This window comes from Zophobas morio, unplaced genomic scaffold, assembly GCF_036711695.1.
Source record: "Zophobas morio isolate AGI-343-1 ecotype UQ-CSIRO unplaced genomic scaffold, CSIRO_AGI_Zmor_V1 ptg000014l, whole genome shotgun sequence".
NCBI classification, from domain to species: Eukaryota; Metazoa; Arthropoda; class Insecta; order Coleoptera; family Tenebrionidae; genus Zophobas; species Zophobas morio.
The window spans coordinates 16,095,654-16,115,313 of NW_026972119.1; the positions used below are offsets into that span (position 1 = coordinate 16,095,654).

At 33.4% G+C, this 19,660-nt stretch overlaps 1 protein-coding gene across 3 annotated transcripts in view; it reads right to left on the reverse strand.

Annotated features, from left to right (window-relative positions):
* Positions 1-19,660, reverse strand: part of LOC135128579 (neurotrimin-like) — a 190,917-nt gene that overhangs the window by 42,879 nt on the left and 128,378 nt on the right. For all 3 annotated transcript variants that reach the window (XM_064055470.1, XM_064055469.1, XM_064055472.1), the window contains exons 4-5: positions 2,749-2,956; positions 2,544-2,699 (exon numbers count right to left, since the gene is read on the reverse strand). In XM_064055470.1, coding sequence (XP_063911540.1) covers positions 2,544-2,699; positions 2,749-2,956 — 364 coding nt within the window. The remainder of the gene's footprint in view (positions 1-2,543; positions 2,700-2,748; positions 2,957-19,660) is intronic.

Consider the following 19,660-nt stretch of genomic DNA (forward strand, 5'->3'; position numbering starts at 1 on the left):
TTAATGAATCAATTTTTGATTTTTCAATTATCAAATTTTCCAAATTTTTGATTTTTCAGTTTTATATATTTTTTATAATTTTTCGATTTTTCAGTTGTCCAGTTTTTAAAGAAACAGTTTTTCAATTTTTTTTTGAGTTTTCATTTTTCAAGTGTTCATTTTTTCTTTTTAATTATTTTACAATTTTCCGTTTTTAAAGGTATCCGATTTTCCAATTTTTCGATGTCAGACTGTTTGGATTGTTCAGTTTCGCAAAGGATTCGGGGGTTTTCACGACCAAAGTTTTCTGGTTTAAGCTACGTGAAATTCAGAAAAGGTCTCGACGTTTCGCCAACTTTCGTAAGGGGCATCTTCAGGAAGTGAAGGGCGAGGAACGAAAAGTTCAATGATGACGGAGAAACCGAAGTTCAGGAGGTTAAGACGTCGAAACCTTTCTTAAATTCCACACGGTCTACACTCGAAAAACATCTTTACTTCCATTATACATTTTTATAATTTTTAGTTGCCTCAATTATTCAAAATTTAAATAAATAAATGTAATCGTGAACTCGAAACGGGAAAGGGGATTTTATGCAGGTTTTGTGTTATAATTTATGTATTCTGCAACTTGTATTTCGAACATTTATTCTCGGACATTGCTCTCATAGCGAAGTGTGTACCGAGAAACATTATTACGATTTCGACCATTTTCAACATGCGTCTTTATTTATGAAATGGGGAATTGGATTCACGATATAATTAATAATGAATTATTTTTGATTTATTGAATATAACATCTTTTAATCAAATTCTCAATCTTCAATTTTATAATTATTTGTTTTGAAAAGTTTTCGTTTTTTCAATTATTCAAATTTTGACTTTTCCCTTATTCGAACTTCATTGTCCCGATTTTCCATTTTTTTGACTTTTAATATTTTAAAATTTTTATTTCAATTTTTTTCGTTTTTGATTTTTCAGTTTTATAATTTTTCTACTTTTCAATTATCTGATTTTTTAGTTTTTCGATTTTGAAATTTAAACTATTTTCTATTTTATATTTATGCAATTTGTAATTTTGCAAGTTTATATTTTTACATTTTTTCGATTTCTCAATTAACCGCTTTTTAAGGAATCAATTTTTGATTTTTCAATTATCAGATTTTCCAAATTTTTGATTTTTCAGTTTTATATATTTTTTTATAATTTTTCGATTTCTCAGTTGTCCAGTTTTTAATGAAACAGTTTTTCAAGTTTTTTAAGTTTTCTGGTTTGAACCACGTGAAATGTAGAAAAGGTCTCGACGTTTCGCCAACTTTCGTAAGGGACACCTTCAGGAAGTGAAGGACGAGAAACGAAAAGTTCAATGATGACAAAGAAATCGAAGTTCAAGAGGTTTAAGACGTCGAAACCTTTTATAAATTGCACACGATCTACACTCGAAAAACGTCTTTATTTCAATTATACATTTATAATTTTTTGTTGCCTCAATTTTTCAAACTTTACTTAAGTAATTGTCATCGTCACTTCGAAGAAGAAAAGGGGATTTTATGCAGATTTTGTGTTGTAATTTATGTGTTCAACGGCTTATATTTTGAACATTTATTCTCGGACCCTGCTCTCATAGTGAAGTGTGTACCGAGAAAGATTATTCCGATTTTCACCATATTCAACGTGCGCATTTATTGAATATAACCTCTTTTAATCAATTTCTCATTTTTAAATTTTATAATTCTTTGTTTTAAAAAGTTTTGGTTTCTTCAATTATTCAATTTTTGACTTTCGCATTATCCGAATTTCATTGTTGCGATTTTCCATCTTTTTTTTAACGACGCACGCCAAACAACAAGCAATAAACACCGTTTCGTCATCTTCACAAATCTGCTACTTAATTAATAAACATTTCGGTATGCAAATCATAAAACAAAGGCAGCGCTGTTAAAACTTCCCAACTAACCTCTCACGCTATAAAATTTGTAGCTCTACCTACATTATCTAAATTTACTGTTGGGTTGTGTTCGATTTAGTATTAAAAACGGCTGTGTAGCACTTAAATAGAACCGGAAACATAACGATATCAGAAGTGCGTAAAACAGCGACATACGGCCTTTATTGTTCATTTCTGAATTTGCGGTAACACATGCAAATTGCCGCACTCATCAGGTTATTGTGTTCTTTCCGTGTCTGATAACGATTTTATTAAGCAAAGTTGAATGCAGGGAAAGCGAAGCCGATTATATAAAAAAAAATTCGCGGAATGGAAGGTTATTGTGATGGGCTAGAGTATCCAATTCCGCATTTTCCTCATTTATGCTGTGGTCTGCAGTGCAAACCCGAGTACGAGGCGAAGTGGAAAAGTGGGGCCAGGTAAAGGACGGAAAGTTTTATTATTTATGTTATTATTATTATTATTATTGTATCGTTCGTATTTGTAGATAAAGTCGGATTTTGATACTCCCGCAGAGTCGTAATGGCGTTAGTCTCTTTCCCGATCTCCCTCGTACGTCATAAAGGTGAAATTCTGCGCGAAACCTCAACGTAATAAAAAGTCATAAATATGCAATTACCGTTTTCTCCATTGTATCGGATGTCTTCTCCGTCTTCCCTACGCCACATGACGTACGGTTCCGGATAACCCGTCGCCTTGCAGGTCAAACTGACGTTAGTAGACTCCAAAACCACCATATCCGAGCTGGTCTCCCGATCTACGATGCTCGGCGGCACTGCAACCGCAAAACTAGTACAAGATTTTTTACTCACTCGAGCACTTACCGACTACTTGGAGGTAGCCCTGACGACTCCGCATCGGATCGGTGTTGACCTGGCACATGTACCAACCCCGATCAGCTTCTTGCACGTTCCTGATATGCAAAAACCAGGATCGATGGTCGTTGTAGCTCAGCGATATCCTCGGGTTTTGCGTGATGACATTGTGGTGGATAGATAGAATCGTCTGCGTGTCCACTCTGACCCAAGCTACCTGCAAATCAAGAAAATAAATAATTAAAGGAGGCCGGATCGGCCCGGAATTACCCGGAAAGCTCGATATTAGGACTAAGCTATAATTCCGGGGAGATTAATCGAGGGACGGCTCCTCCGAAAGCATTTCGCCGACTGCACTACGGAATGAATATTTCAGGTACATGCTTAAAATATCAACCCGGGCGGCATGTGTCAGCGTACATAAAAATGCCCATTAAGCCCTCAAAAACTGCAAGCTTCATTGTGCCGTTTGTAACAATGGCATATTTAAGCTATTATGTGTGTCCTCGGGGCGTGCCGGACCGAACCGACGTATTAACAAAATTCGCCACCTCTATTAAAATATCGGGGAAAATTTCGTTGTAATGGCTTTTTCAATGCTTTCAATTGGTATTGTTCTTATCACAGTGGTAGTTTCAAAATGCCGAATAAAATTTCAGTTCCGGAATTACGGATCCAAAGCGCCAAAAAAGTGGGCTTTTTTTAAGAGTTTGGGAATTATCTGGCGATTATTGTTGTGTCGGGATTTTGACTGCGATTTGCGGACTAAATTGGGGCCTAAACAATATTACTCTCAGGAGTTCGAGGATTCCAGAAATTAAGCATTAGCAAGTCCATTCTGAATGAGCTAACAAAAAGGGAGAGATCGGAAGCTGTTGTATAATTGTGACTAATATCGCGTATGGTAAAAATTATAAATCCCGAACAATAGAATCCAGTCGGAACAAAAATACCAGAAACGCGATTATTATTAGTCAACGAATCATAATGTTTAACCTAAAAATAGATCTAAGGAGTGTTCATTTTATTAAACGGACACCTTTAAAGTAACGCCACTTTTCTAATTTTTAATCTAAATTATTCCAGTTTTTATATATGAAAGCTTTAAGTTGTATCTATTAAATGCCATTTTTGTTTTCAAAATAACGTTATTTCTTTTTAAAATGAAGCGAATCGCCATTGGGGCAAGAAAATTATCTTTGCAAAAGTGATGCTACGAAAAATTTCCGTTGGGGGGACTGCCTAAAATAACTAAATGTTCAAAATCAGCAGTGTTCCAAATAATCAAAAAGTTTGGGGAGTTTAATACTTTAGAAGATTTGCTCAAATCCAGACCGAGAAAAGGCCCGCTTAACGAAAATATTGAGGAAAACATCATTAAACTGCTAAAATTAACGAAATGTATGTCTGTGCGGGAAATACCGAAGAAGCAAGGTGTTACCGTAGGTACTGTACAAAATATAAAGACTCGGAATAACATTAGAACGTATTAAAGCAAAAAATCCCAAAAAGAAGCGAAAAGCAGTGCACAAAGTTTCAAAAAAAAAAGCAGGAAGTTATAAACAATTTTGGTCAGGAACAAAAATCGTTGTGTTTTGATGGACAACGAAACGAAGGTTAAAATGGACTGCAATACACTACCCGGCTCCCAGTTTTATAATGCAGTCGTAGGGGAAGATGTCCTCGATGACATGAAAACAAAAAAAATTGAAAAGTTTGGGAAAAAAGTCTTAGTGTGGCAACCGATTTGTTCTTGTGTGCTAAAAAGTTTTAGTTTTTTTTTACGATTGGAACAATTCGGGGCGATGATTACAGGAAAGAATGTATAAAAACGCGATTATCGTCTGTTTATTGCAAACATCATAACCCTCCACTGTTTTGGCCAGATTTGGCTTCGGTTCGCTACGCTGGTGCCACTCAGGAGCTTCTTAATGCCAATAATGTACAGTTTTTAAAAAAGGAAGATAAACCACCCAACTGTCCTGAGCTTCGTCCACTTGAGCGATAATGAGCAAATATGAAATCAGTGTGAAGAAAAGATGGCCGAACAACATCATGAGTTGGAGAATTTAAAAAAATGTGGCCTCCTGCTATGAAGAAAATCACAAACAAACCTGTGCAAACAGTGATTCGCGGTATTCGCGCAATAGTTAGAAAATTTTATAATTTCTGAATATAAGGAATGTTCATTTTATAAAGCGGACACTGAAAAATTGCTACTAATTCGAGTACTTTGGGCTAATTTAATTTTTTTTGTTATAAAAATGTTTAACAATGTTAAATGAAATAATTATTCTTATTCTCTAATCAATTATATTCAGAAACTATAAAATTTTCTAACTATTGCGCGAATACCGCGAATCACTGTTTGCACAGGTTTGTTTGTGATTTTCTTCATAGCAGGAGGCCACATTTTTTTAAATTCTCCAACTCATGATGTTGTTCGGCCATCTTTTCTTAACACTGATTTCATATTTGCCCATTATTGCTCAAGTGGACGAAGCTCAGGACAGTTGGGTGGTTTAACTTCCTTTTTTAAAAACTGTACATTATTGGCATTAAGAAGCTCCTGAGTGGCACCAGCGTAGTGAACCGAAGCCAAATCTGGCCAAAACAATGGAGGGTTATTGTGTTTGCAATAAACAGGCGATAATCGCGTTTGTATACATTCTTTCCTGTAATCATCGCCCCGAATTGTTCCAATCGTAAAAAAAACTAAAACTTTTTAGCCCACAAGAAAAAATCGGTTGCCACACTAAGATTTTTTTCCCAAACTTTTCAATTTTTTTTGTTTTCATGTCATCGAGGACATCTTCCCCTACGACTGCATTATAAAACTGGGAGCCGGGTAGTGTATTGCAGTCCATTTTAACCTTCGTTTCGTTGTCCATCAAAACACAACGATTTTTGTTCCTGACCAAAATTGTTTATAACTTCCTGCTTTTTTTTTTGATACTTTGTGCGCTGCTTTTCGCTTCTTTTTGGGATTTTTTGCTTTAATACGTTCTAATGTTATTCCGAGTCTTTATATTTTGTACAGTACCTACGGTAACACCTTGCTTCTTCCGTATTTCCCACACAGACATACATTTCGTTAATTTTAGCAGTTTAATGATGTTTTCCTCAATATTTTCGTTAAGCGGGCCTTTTCTCGGTCTGGATTTGAGCAAATCTTCTAAAGTATTAAACTCCCCAAACTTTTTGATTATTTGGAACACTGCTGATTTTGAACATTTAGTTATTTTAGGCAGTCCCCCCAACGGAAATTTTTCGTAGCTTCACTTTTGCAAAGATAATTTTCTGGCCCCAGTGGCGATTCGCTTCATTTTAAAAAGAAATAACGTTATTTTGAAAACAAAAATGGCATTTAATAGATACAACTTAAAGCTTTCATATATAAAAACTAGAATCATTTAGATTAAAAATTAGAAAAGTGGCGTTACTTTAAAGGTGTCCGTTTAATAAAATGAACACTCCTTAATTGATTAGAGAATAGGAATAATTATTTCATTTAACATTTTTAAACATTTTTATAACAAAAAAAATTAAATCAGCCCAAAGTACTCGAATTAGTAGCAATTTTTCAGTGTCCGCTTTATAAAATGAACATTCCTTAATACCCGTTTTTAGTTAAATTGACAAACACGAAGGTCGATGCTAAAACAGCATGGAAGTATATATATGAATAAATAATAATATTTGAAAAGTTTCCCGCATTCTTGGTCAGCGACGGAATATAAAAGTTGTGTAATAGTCATATCTTAACCACAACTAGTATTTATTGTTGTCTCTGGCGAATTGTCAAGATTTATTTTTTTTTGTGTTTATCTTCAGATCGTATTGTTTCGCGTCCGATTCCTATTTTTCTATTTTTTGTTTCAGTTCTTCTCTATTACTTCCAAATAAAACGAGATTATCAGAATATTTAAGTTCATTAATGTAGATTATCAATTTTGCGTTTGTATTTTAGACGTTGTGAAGAAGTGGATCCCAAGGGTGAACATTTTAGATCCTGCCAGAAAGTTCTGAACGAGCTGTTTTCTCGACATTTCATGACCCCTCCAGTCCAAAAAGGTAGTCTCCCTTTCCCGTCTATGTGTCTGTCTATCTGATGTTTGTATACGCACGTCTTTATATGATAATAATAAAATAGTGACTGTGTTAAGCAGTTGCTTGAATCAAGATCTGATGCAAGAACTTTGGTTTGTTTGTTGTGAGTAAAACCACGTGCTAAGTTAGCTAGGTTAAGTTTAGTTGGTTTGGTAGTTAATAAAAAACTAATTCTTGCGGTTTTTTCCAAGCGAAAATATGCGAATTTTCGACCGACGCTAACACGTCGTGTACATTTGTTTTATTATTTGTAAATACACAGTTCTTGTTAGGAGTTTAATCGTTAACTGATTCGAACACAATTGAACATAATACTGCTAAATTCCTCACACAAGATTGCTAATAATTAATTTACGGCAGTTGAATCAATCTAACGTTGTCCCACTCTGGGAAAAGGACCGCGAAAGTACGGCAGAATTCATAATATCGTGGACCGAGATACGGGGGGATTAAAAATTTCTCCCCTTGGGCAGATATTATCATCATATCATCATCACATCACCGAGACATTTTCCTCGTAACGTGGAAAGGTATATTACCGAGACATATTTTCTTGCAACGTGGAAAACTACATCATCGAGAAGCTTTTGTCGCAAGGCTGGATGCATTTTTGCGTTTATTTATCATGTCTTTGTTTGGGATAAGCTGGGGCGAGTCCACGATCTAAACTCACAAAGCCAATTGTTTCTAAGTAACCAGTCACTTGGTTCAAGGCACAATTTAACATAATGTAAATTCTTTATTTGAATCTCTGATAAAGTGTGGCATAATTTAACTTCAGGTAAATTATTTGTTCTGGCCGCGACCACGTGGAAAGAGTATTTTCACACTGAGCATATGTTTGAACTGTAAAATCTCATTGAACGAATTAACAAAAGGGTGGGTCATATGGGACGTGCATTTTATTCCTTTGATTTAAACCATTATTTGCAAAATGTCACAGGATTGATCGCAATTTCTGGGAGACATATTTTTGGCGCAGCTTTTTGAACCAGGCATTCGTCCGACGCCATTTTAAACCTCCAGTTTGCCTGCTTTGTTTTTTTGTGTTTGTTCAGGGGAATGTAAAACGATGGCCCACAGTACAGATGAATAACTTCACTTTTAAAAATTAACCAATAACTCGAATGGACAAATATTAAACTCATGTAATTTTGTTTGGTTTGCAATTTTTTCACCTCATACAATTTATCTCTATCTCACAATTGTAGCCTCAGTACCGTTCTTTGATGTATAATTTACATTGAACGTAAATTTTCATGCTCTGAAGTTTCTGACCTCAGGTAATATTTTTATCTGCACACGTTTTATTTCACACCAGACTGTTTTTTACCATGTAAATATTTTGTTGATTAATGTTTCCATCATATAAATTGTCTGATGTCCAGTCTTAATCTCAGATGAGAATTCTTTGCTGATTAAAATTTCACGAGAATGTATGGCGAATTTAAATGTTGTTTATTGCTTTTTTTGAAACTTTAACACTTGTTTGATTGCAGTTGATATCAGAGTTATAAAAATTGAAAATTTAAATGGAATTGAGGTAAATGACATAATAACACGTGGCGGAAGCGGAGTGTGCGGTTCCTTGTCGAGCAGGTGGTCGCGTCATCTGCACAAAGGATGCAGGCCTCTATAGGTAATTCTGCTATATTTTAGAATGAAATTGAGATAGTTCGATCGCCACACTCTTATAGCGCTCTGGTGCCGCTGTCGTACGCTCGGCTGCATAGAGTTTATTAAAATTTTGTACTCTTGCTGACTGCCATAATGTAAATTTGGTGCCATATATCCGTAATAACTTGTGTATTTGCATCCAGTTCTCTTTGTTTTTATTAAATTTGTGATTTTCAAATTTTTGCATTGATTCAGAACGTTGAATTCATTAACAGCTAGGCAAGTTTTTTTTGTATCTGAGCATTAAGAAGTGTCTTCAGTAGGCACAATTTAATGACAGCTTTTTTTTTTCTTTTTTTTGTCAGTGGAGGAATAAATGATTTTGCGTCCTCCATAAATGTTGTGTTTTATTTAGAGGTACTTTTCCAACTTTGGGGTCCAGTACTTGCATCGGAACGCATTCCACCACAAAAAAAACACACAACGTAGGTTCCCTTTTGAGTGTCGATCACAGCCAAGGGCAAATTTTTTAATTTTAGAATTTTTCGCGGGCTGTCAATTTTTATCTCACATGCCAATTTAAGGAGGGTTGTTAGGGTTATCACAACATATAATAAACGAACAATTGTGTCAAATTATTTGGGAATACGCTTTCCTACAGCAGGATATCAACTTTTGAACACATTTTCGTCAATAGCAATTCAAAATACTGTTCCTAAGAAAAAATTCAAATCATCTGAATTCCCTAGATGGTTATCCACCGAATTAAAAAAATTAATCGCGTTAAAGAAATGCCTTCATATTAAATACACAACTTCGGATATTATGCTGATTATCTTGAATTTTCTCGAATAAGAAATCTATGTCAAATAAAATCACAAGAGTGTTACGGTAAATATTTTACACAAACTGAGGAAGATATTAACTGTAATCCTAAAGCATTCTTAAAATTCTGGAAAGATAAGAATAAGGTAGTAACTAATTTAGGAGAAAGTTGCAGAATTAATTAAATAATATTCCTATTTTTGTAGACATTAATTATTATTTATTAGTTTATTGAATTATTATAATAATAGTTAAATTGATATGTTACGCTAAGAACGTGCTTTTGTTTTGTAGTTTACTGTAAAAAAGGGTTTTCTGTAAATTGAATTAAATTAAATTTAATAATTAATAAAATTAATAAAATAAGAATTATATTCAGAATCTTTTGTTCGATTGTAGTTTCTACGTGACATTCTTTCTATGTATAAACATAAATAAACACTTGAGCTTTAGATTGCTAGTACCTAGTGCTGAAGGACATTTTATCCTGTTAGATCTGCTTTAAATATATTTTATTATTGTTATTTATGGCGCTAGTTCTTATTTTGCACAGGTTATGGCTAAACGAAAATTGTAAAATCAAATTTTACAATAATTTAATTATGATCAAATAGAAATAATAATAATCATATTGAAAATATTTTGTTCTATTTTGGCTTAATTAATAATTTAAGTTGTCTGTTTTGAGGAGACAACTCATTCACATCAAATAAATTTCTACGTGACATTCTCTCGATGTATAAACATAAACAATCGAAGTTAAGCATGAACACTGATAACAATACATTCTTTCAGTTGGTTATTTGCTTTGAATAATATATTTCATATTGTGCGTATGTCTGCGGAAGGCCCTCATTGGAATTTGGGCCTCCGCGGCGCAGGGGGTTCGAGGTGTCGTTTACACCGCTGGTTTTTAGAATATAAAGGTTATCAGAAAAAAAAATTATAGTTTTTCAAAGAAGCGGCATTTGTTGGAGCGTATTTCATGGGCGAGGGAAGTTCTGTCGAAGTAATCTTGGACCAATTGTTTCATCTAAAACTCCTTTATATTTTTGAGTTCGTTTTCTCTACCAGTACATAATTCACTGTGGATTTTTCATTACGACGTTTATCTTCTCTGATGTACTTTTGGTTTGTTTGTTGTGAATGAAACGTCATGAGTTAGCTAGGTTAAGTTTAGTTGAGTTGGTAGTTAATAAAAATGGAGAACCTTTGTTTAACGAAAATTAATCGTAACGACGACGATGCCACAGTTTTCCCAACAAGCGTAGCTAATTCTTCCGGCTTTTTTTTCCGAGTGGAAATATGCGAATTCTCGACCGACGCTAAATGGTGTAAATTTGTTTTATTGTTTGAAAGTTCACAGTTCATGTTAGGAGTTTAATCGTTAACTGATTCGAACACAATCTAACAGTCATGACATGTGTTCAGAGAGGGTACTTGCTAGGAGATTTCGTATGTCTGCGGAAGGCCCCTATTGGAATTTGGGCCTCCGCGGCGCAGGGGGTTCGAGGTGTCATTTACACCGCTGGTTTTTACAATATAAAGGTTATCAGAAAAAAAAAATTATAGTTTTTCAAAGAAGCGGCATTTGTTGGAGCGTATATCAAGGGCGAGGGAAGTTCTGTCGAAGTAACCTTGGACCAATTGTTTCATCTATAACTCCTTAAAATTTTTGAATTCGTTTTCTCTACCAGTACATACCAGCCCATTTATGTTTTTCAAATCTTTCCACCCTTCCTTCTGTGCCCTCGGAACGGTTCCTCACTGTTTCGTTCATATTTCCTATGACTACTAGTACCCTTGGTGTTTTCTACGTCTTCTTGTAACCTATTTCAAAACTCATCTTTCTCTTGTTTTTACCTTGTTCATTTGATCTATAACTATCAACATGTTGTGACTCTTAATTTTTTTCCAATTCTACCTTCAGGATTTGGTCTAGTATACTTTTCCATTGTTTTTTCCATTAATATTTCCTCTACTTACTACATATGGTACCCCCAGCTGTGCCTATTTTTCACTTTCAACTCCGCTGTATATCATATACTCTTTCCGTTCTCCGTTTTTGCGCTTCCAAATTTTAGTGACTTTTCTTGCTTGAGTTTGCCGGCTAATCCATCGAATACCGTCTTTTTAGATTGGGTTGTATTTTTCCTCATTTTCATTTGTTCTTAGCTTGTCTTGTCCTATTTCTTCCTCGTCTTCCTCATCATTTAGTGTCAATTTATTATATCTTAAGTGTGCTGAGTACCCGTTCGTATGTCCACTTCTACGACTCCTTTGGATTTTTTATTGTTAAAAATCTTTGGTCTTGAACATTCCTACCCAAGTTTATCGAAGAATGTCATTGTCACCACAGCTTTATCCTCGTTAATAACCAACTTGTCAAGACACCAGTCCAAGGCAACCTCAGGATTATTTTGCGACCGCATGCAGTGAGTTTCTTTTAAAATTATACAAAAAATGTTTACGTCATCTGCATACATTAACAAATTAATATTTAAAACGGTTGCAGTATCGTTAACAAAAAGATCAAACAACAGAGGACCCAGAGCAGAACCCTGCAGTGCCCCCGATCCGAATTGTGTTCTTGAATTGTGTCCAAAATAATGAACCAACTGTTTCCTTTGCAATAAATATGAGGATAACATAGGAGAAAAGCCAAGGGCATGAACTTTGTTGATGAATATAGCATGATCCAACCTGTAAAAATAATTTTGGTATATCTAGGTGGATGACGTCAGTTTCACAGCCGTCATCGACTGAATCGGCAATAAACTGTGTAATCTGCTTCATAATTCTTCTAATTTTTTTTTTCGTCTTTTTCCCTTCACTATAATATTCTTTTCGATTCTATCCTCCTGTTCTACTACTTGTTCTGTCAATTTCATATTTTCCTTCCTTAGTTTCCGTTTCAGCGTCGCCGCTTCCCCAAGAACCGAAGCAGTCCCTTTGAGGCCACAGAATGACCTTGACAGGATTTTTATTTCTTTTGATTTGCCGAAAGTAATTGTTTAGTTTTTTCTGTGTTCAAATATGCCGCTGGTGTAGAAAATAAAAGCCGAATATTTTCCATCCATTTCTCCAGCTAGATTACTCCATGTGTTCCATTTCTGGAGAGCGAGCTGGCGCCCGAGCAACCGCCCCCGTAGAAAGCGCCAAATCAGAGGCGTGTCTCAGTGACAGTACTCGGTTTGCCCCAAATTTAGACTAAATTACTAAACAATTTTAATCATAGTTAAAGAAAAATTGTAACATAAAAAAGTAGCTAATAATAAAAACATAGACATGTTTCGTATGTCCCATATTTTGTCGAAAATTTAACCCGAAATATACTCATTTCTCCGTTAAATAAAATAAACGCTTTACCACTTCAAGTGCCCGAAATTAAATTTGTTATTGGAACTTGAGAAGCCATAAACTTTACATGGTAGAGATTTTACGACCTACCACTTTTCTGGATGAAACAATATAAAACTCCCTCGAACGTGATACCCAAGATTCTTTTCAAAAAACAAAAAATAATAAAACACTGCAAGAAAACGCAGACCCGAAAAATTATAACACCCAGAAAATGATTACACGAACAGTGTATTCAGCTTAAGGAAAGGCAGCGGATATTATTACCCTATTATCATCAAGATTCGGGACAAATTCATTTAATAAGACCACGAAGGGTTCATCGTTATAAATATTAACCGCCATGGAGTCGTTATAATATTCAGTAATTACCGTCGAACCTCGCCGTCTACGCCGTCCACGATTTTTCTACATTAACGCCAAATTATCCGGTATAGAATCTGCTACCCCTAATTTTCGTATAAGTGGCGTTTAAAAGAAAAACACATAATTTGAAATTTCTTCACCGAATGTACTTTATATTCTATATTATATTACATAAATGCGATTCAGCTGTTTTTGAAATATGTTTCATGAAATGGAAAAATTTTAGCACAATTATTAGCATAGATATATTTACGTTTCTGCTTGGAATATCATGTTGATGTATAAAAAACCGTTGAAGCCTCAATTTCAAAAATGTTCTCACTGTGCCATTCGTAACAATAGAATATTTAAGCTTTTATATTCGTCCTTAAAGCGTCTTTACCAAACCGCCCTATCAACAAAATTCAACACCTATTAAAATATCGAACCACCTTGAGGCAAAACCCCGTTTCATGAATTTTTCAATAATTTTAAATTAGAATTTGCTCCTTCCACATTTCAATAAATTTAAAAACTCGCAAATACCTAACGGAGCGGTGTTTCAACTCTCCGGGCTATGTGCTTCCCTTTATATACTCGTTCTGACTTTCCTGCGTCATATTCACAACCTTCGTCACGGCGATGTTTGCATATCCTGCATCCGGAATTCAATATATGAAAACAATAATTCCCTGTGATCGTCGGAGATATTCCGGACTCGGTTCGAAAAAAGGCGATTTTGCAGTTAAGTCGAAAAGAGCATTTACTCGTCACGGAAAATAATGATATCGATTAAAAAAGCAAATCAGATAAAACTAAGGGATGCGCAAAGTTAGCGAACCAAAACTTGCGAGTTTGCTGACTGAGCTCGTTTAAATCCAAGTTTTCCTAGGTACCTCGATAATAGTATTGGACGACATGATGTTTGCGCCGTTTTGAGCAGATAGGGGCATTAAGAGACTGTTGCTCATTTAATTTTCTTCGGAAAGGATTGGATCTCACCTTTCAGGCTTTGGCCTCTAAATATGATAAGTTTCTCGGATAGGCACGAAGTTTCCAACGTTTGCTTTATAAAACTGTTTAGCGACATATTTCACTCATGATGGTTGTATTAAATCGATTTTAATTTACACACGGAAGGCTGCTTTACGGAAAATGTGTAGATGAAACTGGAATTGTGAAAACGCGAAATGTAATTTGCAAATTTCTTATTAATTTTACTTAGCATTAAAAAGTCTGTGTCTGTTGTTTTATGCAAGCTGCTGCGCCAAAAACGCTGCTTATTGATTGAAATTTGTACTTAAATATGTGGGAATATAACGTTTGATATTTATTTCAGTGTTTATAATTTACAAAATCAAAATTCATCCTATTATTCTGTCTACCCACACTCGGTTTATCAGATTGTAATAACAATTTTATGTTTGTGCAGATGGAAATTTGTGCATTTTCTACTATTCATGACCTAAATATCTATTTTCAAATTTGCACCATTTTTGACAATCAAGTATCTATGTTGATGATGTCATTACAAATTTGTTATTATTCAAATTAAGAACGAGTCGTCCCATTTTCTCGAAAAGGCGAAAATAAGAACGTCTTTATTTAATAATGATACAATAAGAATTATCATGTTCGTACCATTTTGTTCGATTGCGGCTTAATTAATAATCTTAGTCCTCTGGTTTGAGGAGACAAACTCATTCAAATTCAACACAATTTTAACTTGATATTCTTTCGATGAATAAACATAAACACTTGAACTGTAGCTTGTTATTAGTGCTGAGAGGATATTTTTCCCGATGGGTATATATTGGCACATTTGTTGGATTATACTTCAAAGGCGAGTTGTGTCGAAATAATCTTCGACCAATTTTTTTTTTGTACTGTGACTAGTATTATCCAAAAGTGCGGCGACTTTTGAAACGTTATTTCCAAATGGAGAGTTTACAATATTACATCATTTTTTACTTCTTTCTCTACACAAATTTCGTAATAAAAAGACCTTCGGTTTCCAAAGAAACGAAGAATGTTTCAATTTTCAGTAATTTAATCCAGTTCATGAAGCTTTGAGCTTTGAGAATGTAAATTTTTCTTGGATCAACCTTTTATTTAACACTGTAGTGTAGTGGAGAGAAATTTAGATGGCAAATTCATTTTCGGTTATACCTCTGTCATGCTAATCTCAAAATATCTGTATAATATGAGTACTTGTTATATTTCCGCAAGTTATTCTCACAACTATCAGCAAATTTAGTGAAAAAATGTAATCTACTGAATTTTTTTTTAATACCTTTTTTCAACACACTGCGTTTTCATTTACTCGAGGTATTTACTAGAGTCAACAGTGCGTTAAAATTTTTCGGTGTTATAGGGATAATAAAGAATTTGATTTCAGAATATAGAGGGACCGATCATTTAAAATATTCTAAAAAATTAAAAATTAAATTACAGTTATCTGGGAATCTTTGATTCGTTTGAAGAATCTGCAGAATTTCAGAATTTTTAATTAAGCTTTTCAAAATCGTGAGAATTTCTGGAATTTTTCGCATCCCCATAATGTATAGAATTTCTGGCGTATTTAAGACTTCTGGAATCTTTAAAATATATCTAGATCTTCGGGAATTTCTAGGATATTTAAAATCTGTAAAACCCCAGAAGTCAAACGATTTTGGAAATCTTTGAATCACTCGAAACATGTTCAAAATTTAGGAACTTCAAGTTTTTCGAGGTCTTTAGAATGATGAGGAATTCTGGAATCTTTTACATCCCGGAAATTTATTCAAGTTCTGCAGGGATAGAAGATTTTCAGAATTTCGAGATTTTTAAGTTTTTCAAAATCGTGAGCAGTCGGATTCGGATTCCTGGAATTTATTAAATTTCTGCAGTATTTATGACTGATTATTATTTGTGAATCCTTAAATCAAGAATTCCTCGAATTTATAGGATATCTAAGATATGTAAAACACAAAAATTTAAAGGATTTTGGAATCGTTTGAATCATTGGAAGAATCTTCAGAATTTCAGGGTCCTCAAGTTCTTCGAAGACTTTATTATGAGAATCTCCGGAATCTTTTACATCGTGAAAATTTATTGGATCATTAAGAACTATAGTATATCTAGGATTTCTGGAATTTCTAGAATCTCTAGTCTGTAAAATTTGAAAAGTTAAAGAATTTTGAAAATCTTCAGAATTTCAGCATTTTGAAGTTCTTCGAGTTCTTTATGATCACAAGAAACGCTGGAAACTTTTACATCCCGGAAATTTATTGAAGTTCTGCAGAGATTATGATTTCTAGGATGCTTAAAATCTATACTTCCTTTTGGAATTTTCGAAATTTTTGGATCATGAAAGAATCCTCAGAATTTTAGGATCCCCTTCTTCAAAATGTTGAGAATTTCTGGAATTTTTCACATCGCCAGAATCTATTAAATCTCTGCAGTATTTAAGTTGCAATCATTTTGGGAACTTGAATTGCTGGAAGAATTTTCAGAATTTGAGGATTTTTAAGCTCTACACAGTCGTGAGAATTCCTGAAATATATTTTCGTTTCCTTTAAAATGATAAGAAACTCTGGAATCTTTTACATAACGGATATTTATTGAACTTCTGCAGTATTTATGATTTATATGATTTCTGAAACCTCAAAAGTTACAGTGATTTTGAGAATCTTTGATTCGTTTGAAGAATTCTCAGAATTTCAGGACTTTTAAGCTTTTCGAAATCATGAGAATTCCTGTAATTTTTCGTATGACTGCAATGTATATAATTTCGGGCATATCGGGAATTCCATCGGCGATTTCTGGAATCTTTAAAGTATATCTAGACTTTCCGAAATTTCTAGGATATTTAAAATCAGTAAAATACCAGAAATAAAACGATTTTGGAAGTCTTTGAACCACTCAAAACATCTTGAAAATTCAGGATCTTCAAGCTCTTCGAGATCTTTAGAATGATCATGAACTCTTAATCTTATACATCCCGGAAATTTATTGAAGTTCTGCAGAAATAGAAGATTTTCAGGATTTCGAGATTTTTAAAGTTTTTCAAAATCGTGAGCATTCCTGAAATATTTCGCATCCCTCGAATCTATTAAATTTCAGCACTATTTATGATTTTTTATGAATCCTTAAGGTCCATGGTTAATGTAATAAGAACCTCTGTAATCTTTTACATCGTGAAAATTTATTGAATTTATGTAGAATTTATAATTTCCAGGAACATTAAGATTTAGAGTATATTTAGAATTTTTGTAATTTTTAGAATCTCTAAAATCTGTAATATTTAAAAAGTTGAAGAATTTTGAAATTCTTCAGAATTTCAGTATCTTGAAGCTCTTTGAGATCTTTAAAATGATAAGAAACTCTTACGATTTCTAGGACGCTTAAGATCTATGGTCCATCTAGGAATTTCGGAAATTTTTGAATCATGAAAGAATATTCAGAACTTCAGGATTCCCTTTTTCAAAATGTTGAGAATTTCTAGATTTATTCGCATCCCAGAATTTATTGAATTTCCGCAGTATTTATGATTTCTAAAACCTTTAAGGCCTATAGTATATCTACGACTTTTGAAATATCTAGGATTTCTAGAATCTCTAAAATCTTAAAAGTTCCAAGGATTTTGGAAATTTTTTAATCTTTGGAAGAATTTTTAGAAATTTAGGAGTCTTCACAGTTGTGAGAATTCCTGGAATATGTCGTTCCCTTGGAATGTATTGAATTTTTGCAGTATTTACGATTTCTGGGGTCCCCAGAGTCTATCGTATATTTAGAATTTCTAGAATTTCTAGAATCTTTAAAATCTGTAAAATGTCCAAAGTTAAAGGATTTTGGAAATCCTTGAATCATTGGAAGAATCTACAGAATTTCATGATCTTCAAGCTCTTCGAAATATTTTGGAATGATGAGAACCTCTGTAATCTTTAATATCCCGAAAAATCTATAGAATTTCTACAGAATTTTCAGATCATTAAGATCTATAGTGTATCTAGGATTTCTGGAATTCCTAGGACATCTAAAATCTGTAAAAATACATAAGTTAAAAGATTTTGAAAAAATTTTAATCATTGCAAGAATCTTCTCATAGAATCATTTAAAATGATCAGAAATTCTGGAATTTTTTACATCCCAAATATTTATTGAAATTCTGCAGTATTTATGATTTCTAGGATTTCTAAAATTTCAAAAGTTACAGTGATTTTGAGAATCTTTGATTGGTTTGAAAAATTTTCAGAATTTCAGGATTTGTAATTAAGTTCTTCAAAATCATGAGAATTCCTGGAATCCTTCGCATCCCCATACTGAATAGAATTTCTGGCGTATTTAAGATTTCTGAAAACTTTAAGGAATGGCTAGACTTTCGGGAATTTCTAGGATATTTAAAATCTGTAAAATCCCAGAAATCAGACGATTTTGGAAGCCTTTGCATCACTCGAAACATCTTCAAAATTGAAGATCTTCAAGCTCTTCGAGGTCTTTAGAATGATAAGAAAATATGAAATCTTTTACATCCGGGAAATTTATTGAAGTTTTGCAGAGATAGAAGATTTTCAGGATTTCAAGATTTTTAAGTTGTTTAAAATCGTGACCATTCTTGGAATATTTCTCGTTTCTGGAATCTATTAAATTTTTGCAAAATTTATGATTGATTATTATTATTATTTATGGATCCTTAAGGTCTATGGTAAATCAAGAATTTCTCGAATTTGTAGGATATCTGAAATATGTAAAATACCAAAATTTAAAGGATTTTGGAAATGGAAGAAACTTCAAAATTTCATGGCCTTCAAGTTATTTAGAATTATGAGAACCTCTGGAACATTTTACATCGTGAAAATTTATTGAAATTATGTGGAATTTATTATTTCTAGGATCATTAAGATGTAGAGTATATCAAGGATTTCCGAAATTCCTCGAAACTCTAAATCTGTAAAATTTGAAAAATTAAAGAATTTTGAAAATCTTCAGAATTTCAGTATCTTGAAGCTCTTCGAGGACTTTAGAATCATGAGGAACTGTGGAATCTTTTACATCCCGAAAATTTAATAAAGTTCTGCAGAAATTATGATACTAGGATACTTAAAATACCCCTCTAGGAATTTTGGAAATTTTTGAATCATAATTTTTGATCTTCAGAATTTCACAATGTTGAGAATTTTTGGATTTTTTCACATCCTCAGAGTTTATTGAATTTCTGCAGTATTTATGATTTCTGGAATCCCTAAGGTCTACAGTATATTTAGAATTTCATGATCTTCAATAAGCTCTTCGAAATTTTTAGAATGATGAAAACCTTTGGAATCTTTTATATTCCGAAAATTGATAGAACTTCTGCAGAATTTACGATTTCTAGGATCATTAAGACCTATAGTATATCTAGGATTTCTGGAATTTCTAGGATACCTAAAATCTGTAAACTTTCAAAAGTCAAAGGAATTTGGAAAATATTTGGATCAATTGAAGAACCTTCAGAATTTTAGTATCTTCAATCTCTTAGAGTCCTTTAAAATGATAAGAAACTCTGGAATATTTTACATCACGGATATTTATTGAATTTCTGCAGAATTTATGATGTCTAGGATGTTTAAGGTCTATAGTACCTCAAATGAGTTTTGGAAAGTTTTGAATCATGAAAGAATCTTTAGAATTTCAGAATCTCCAA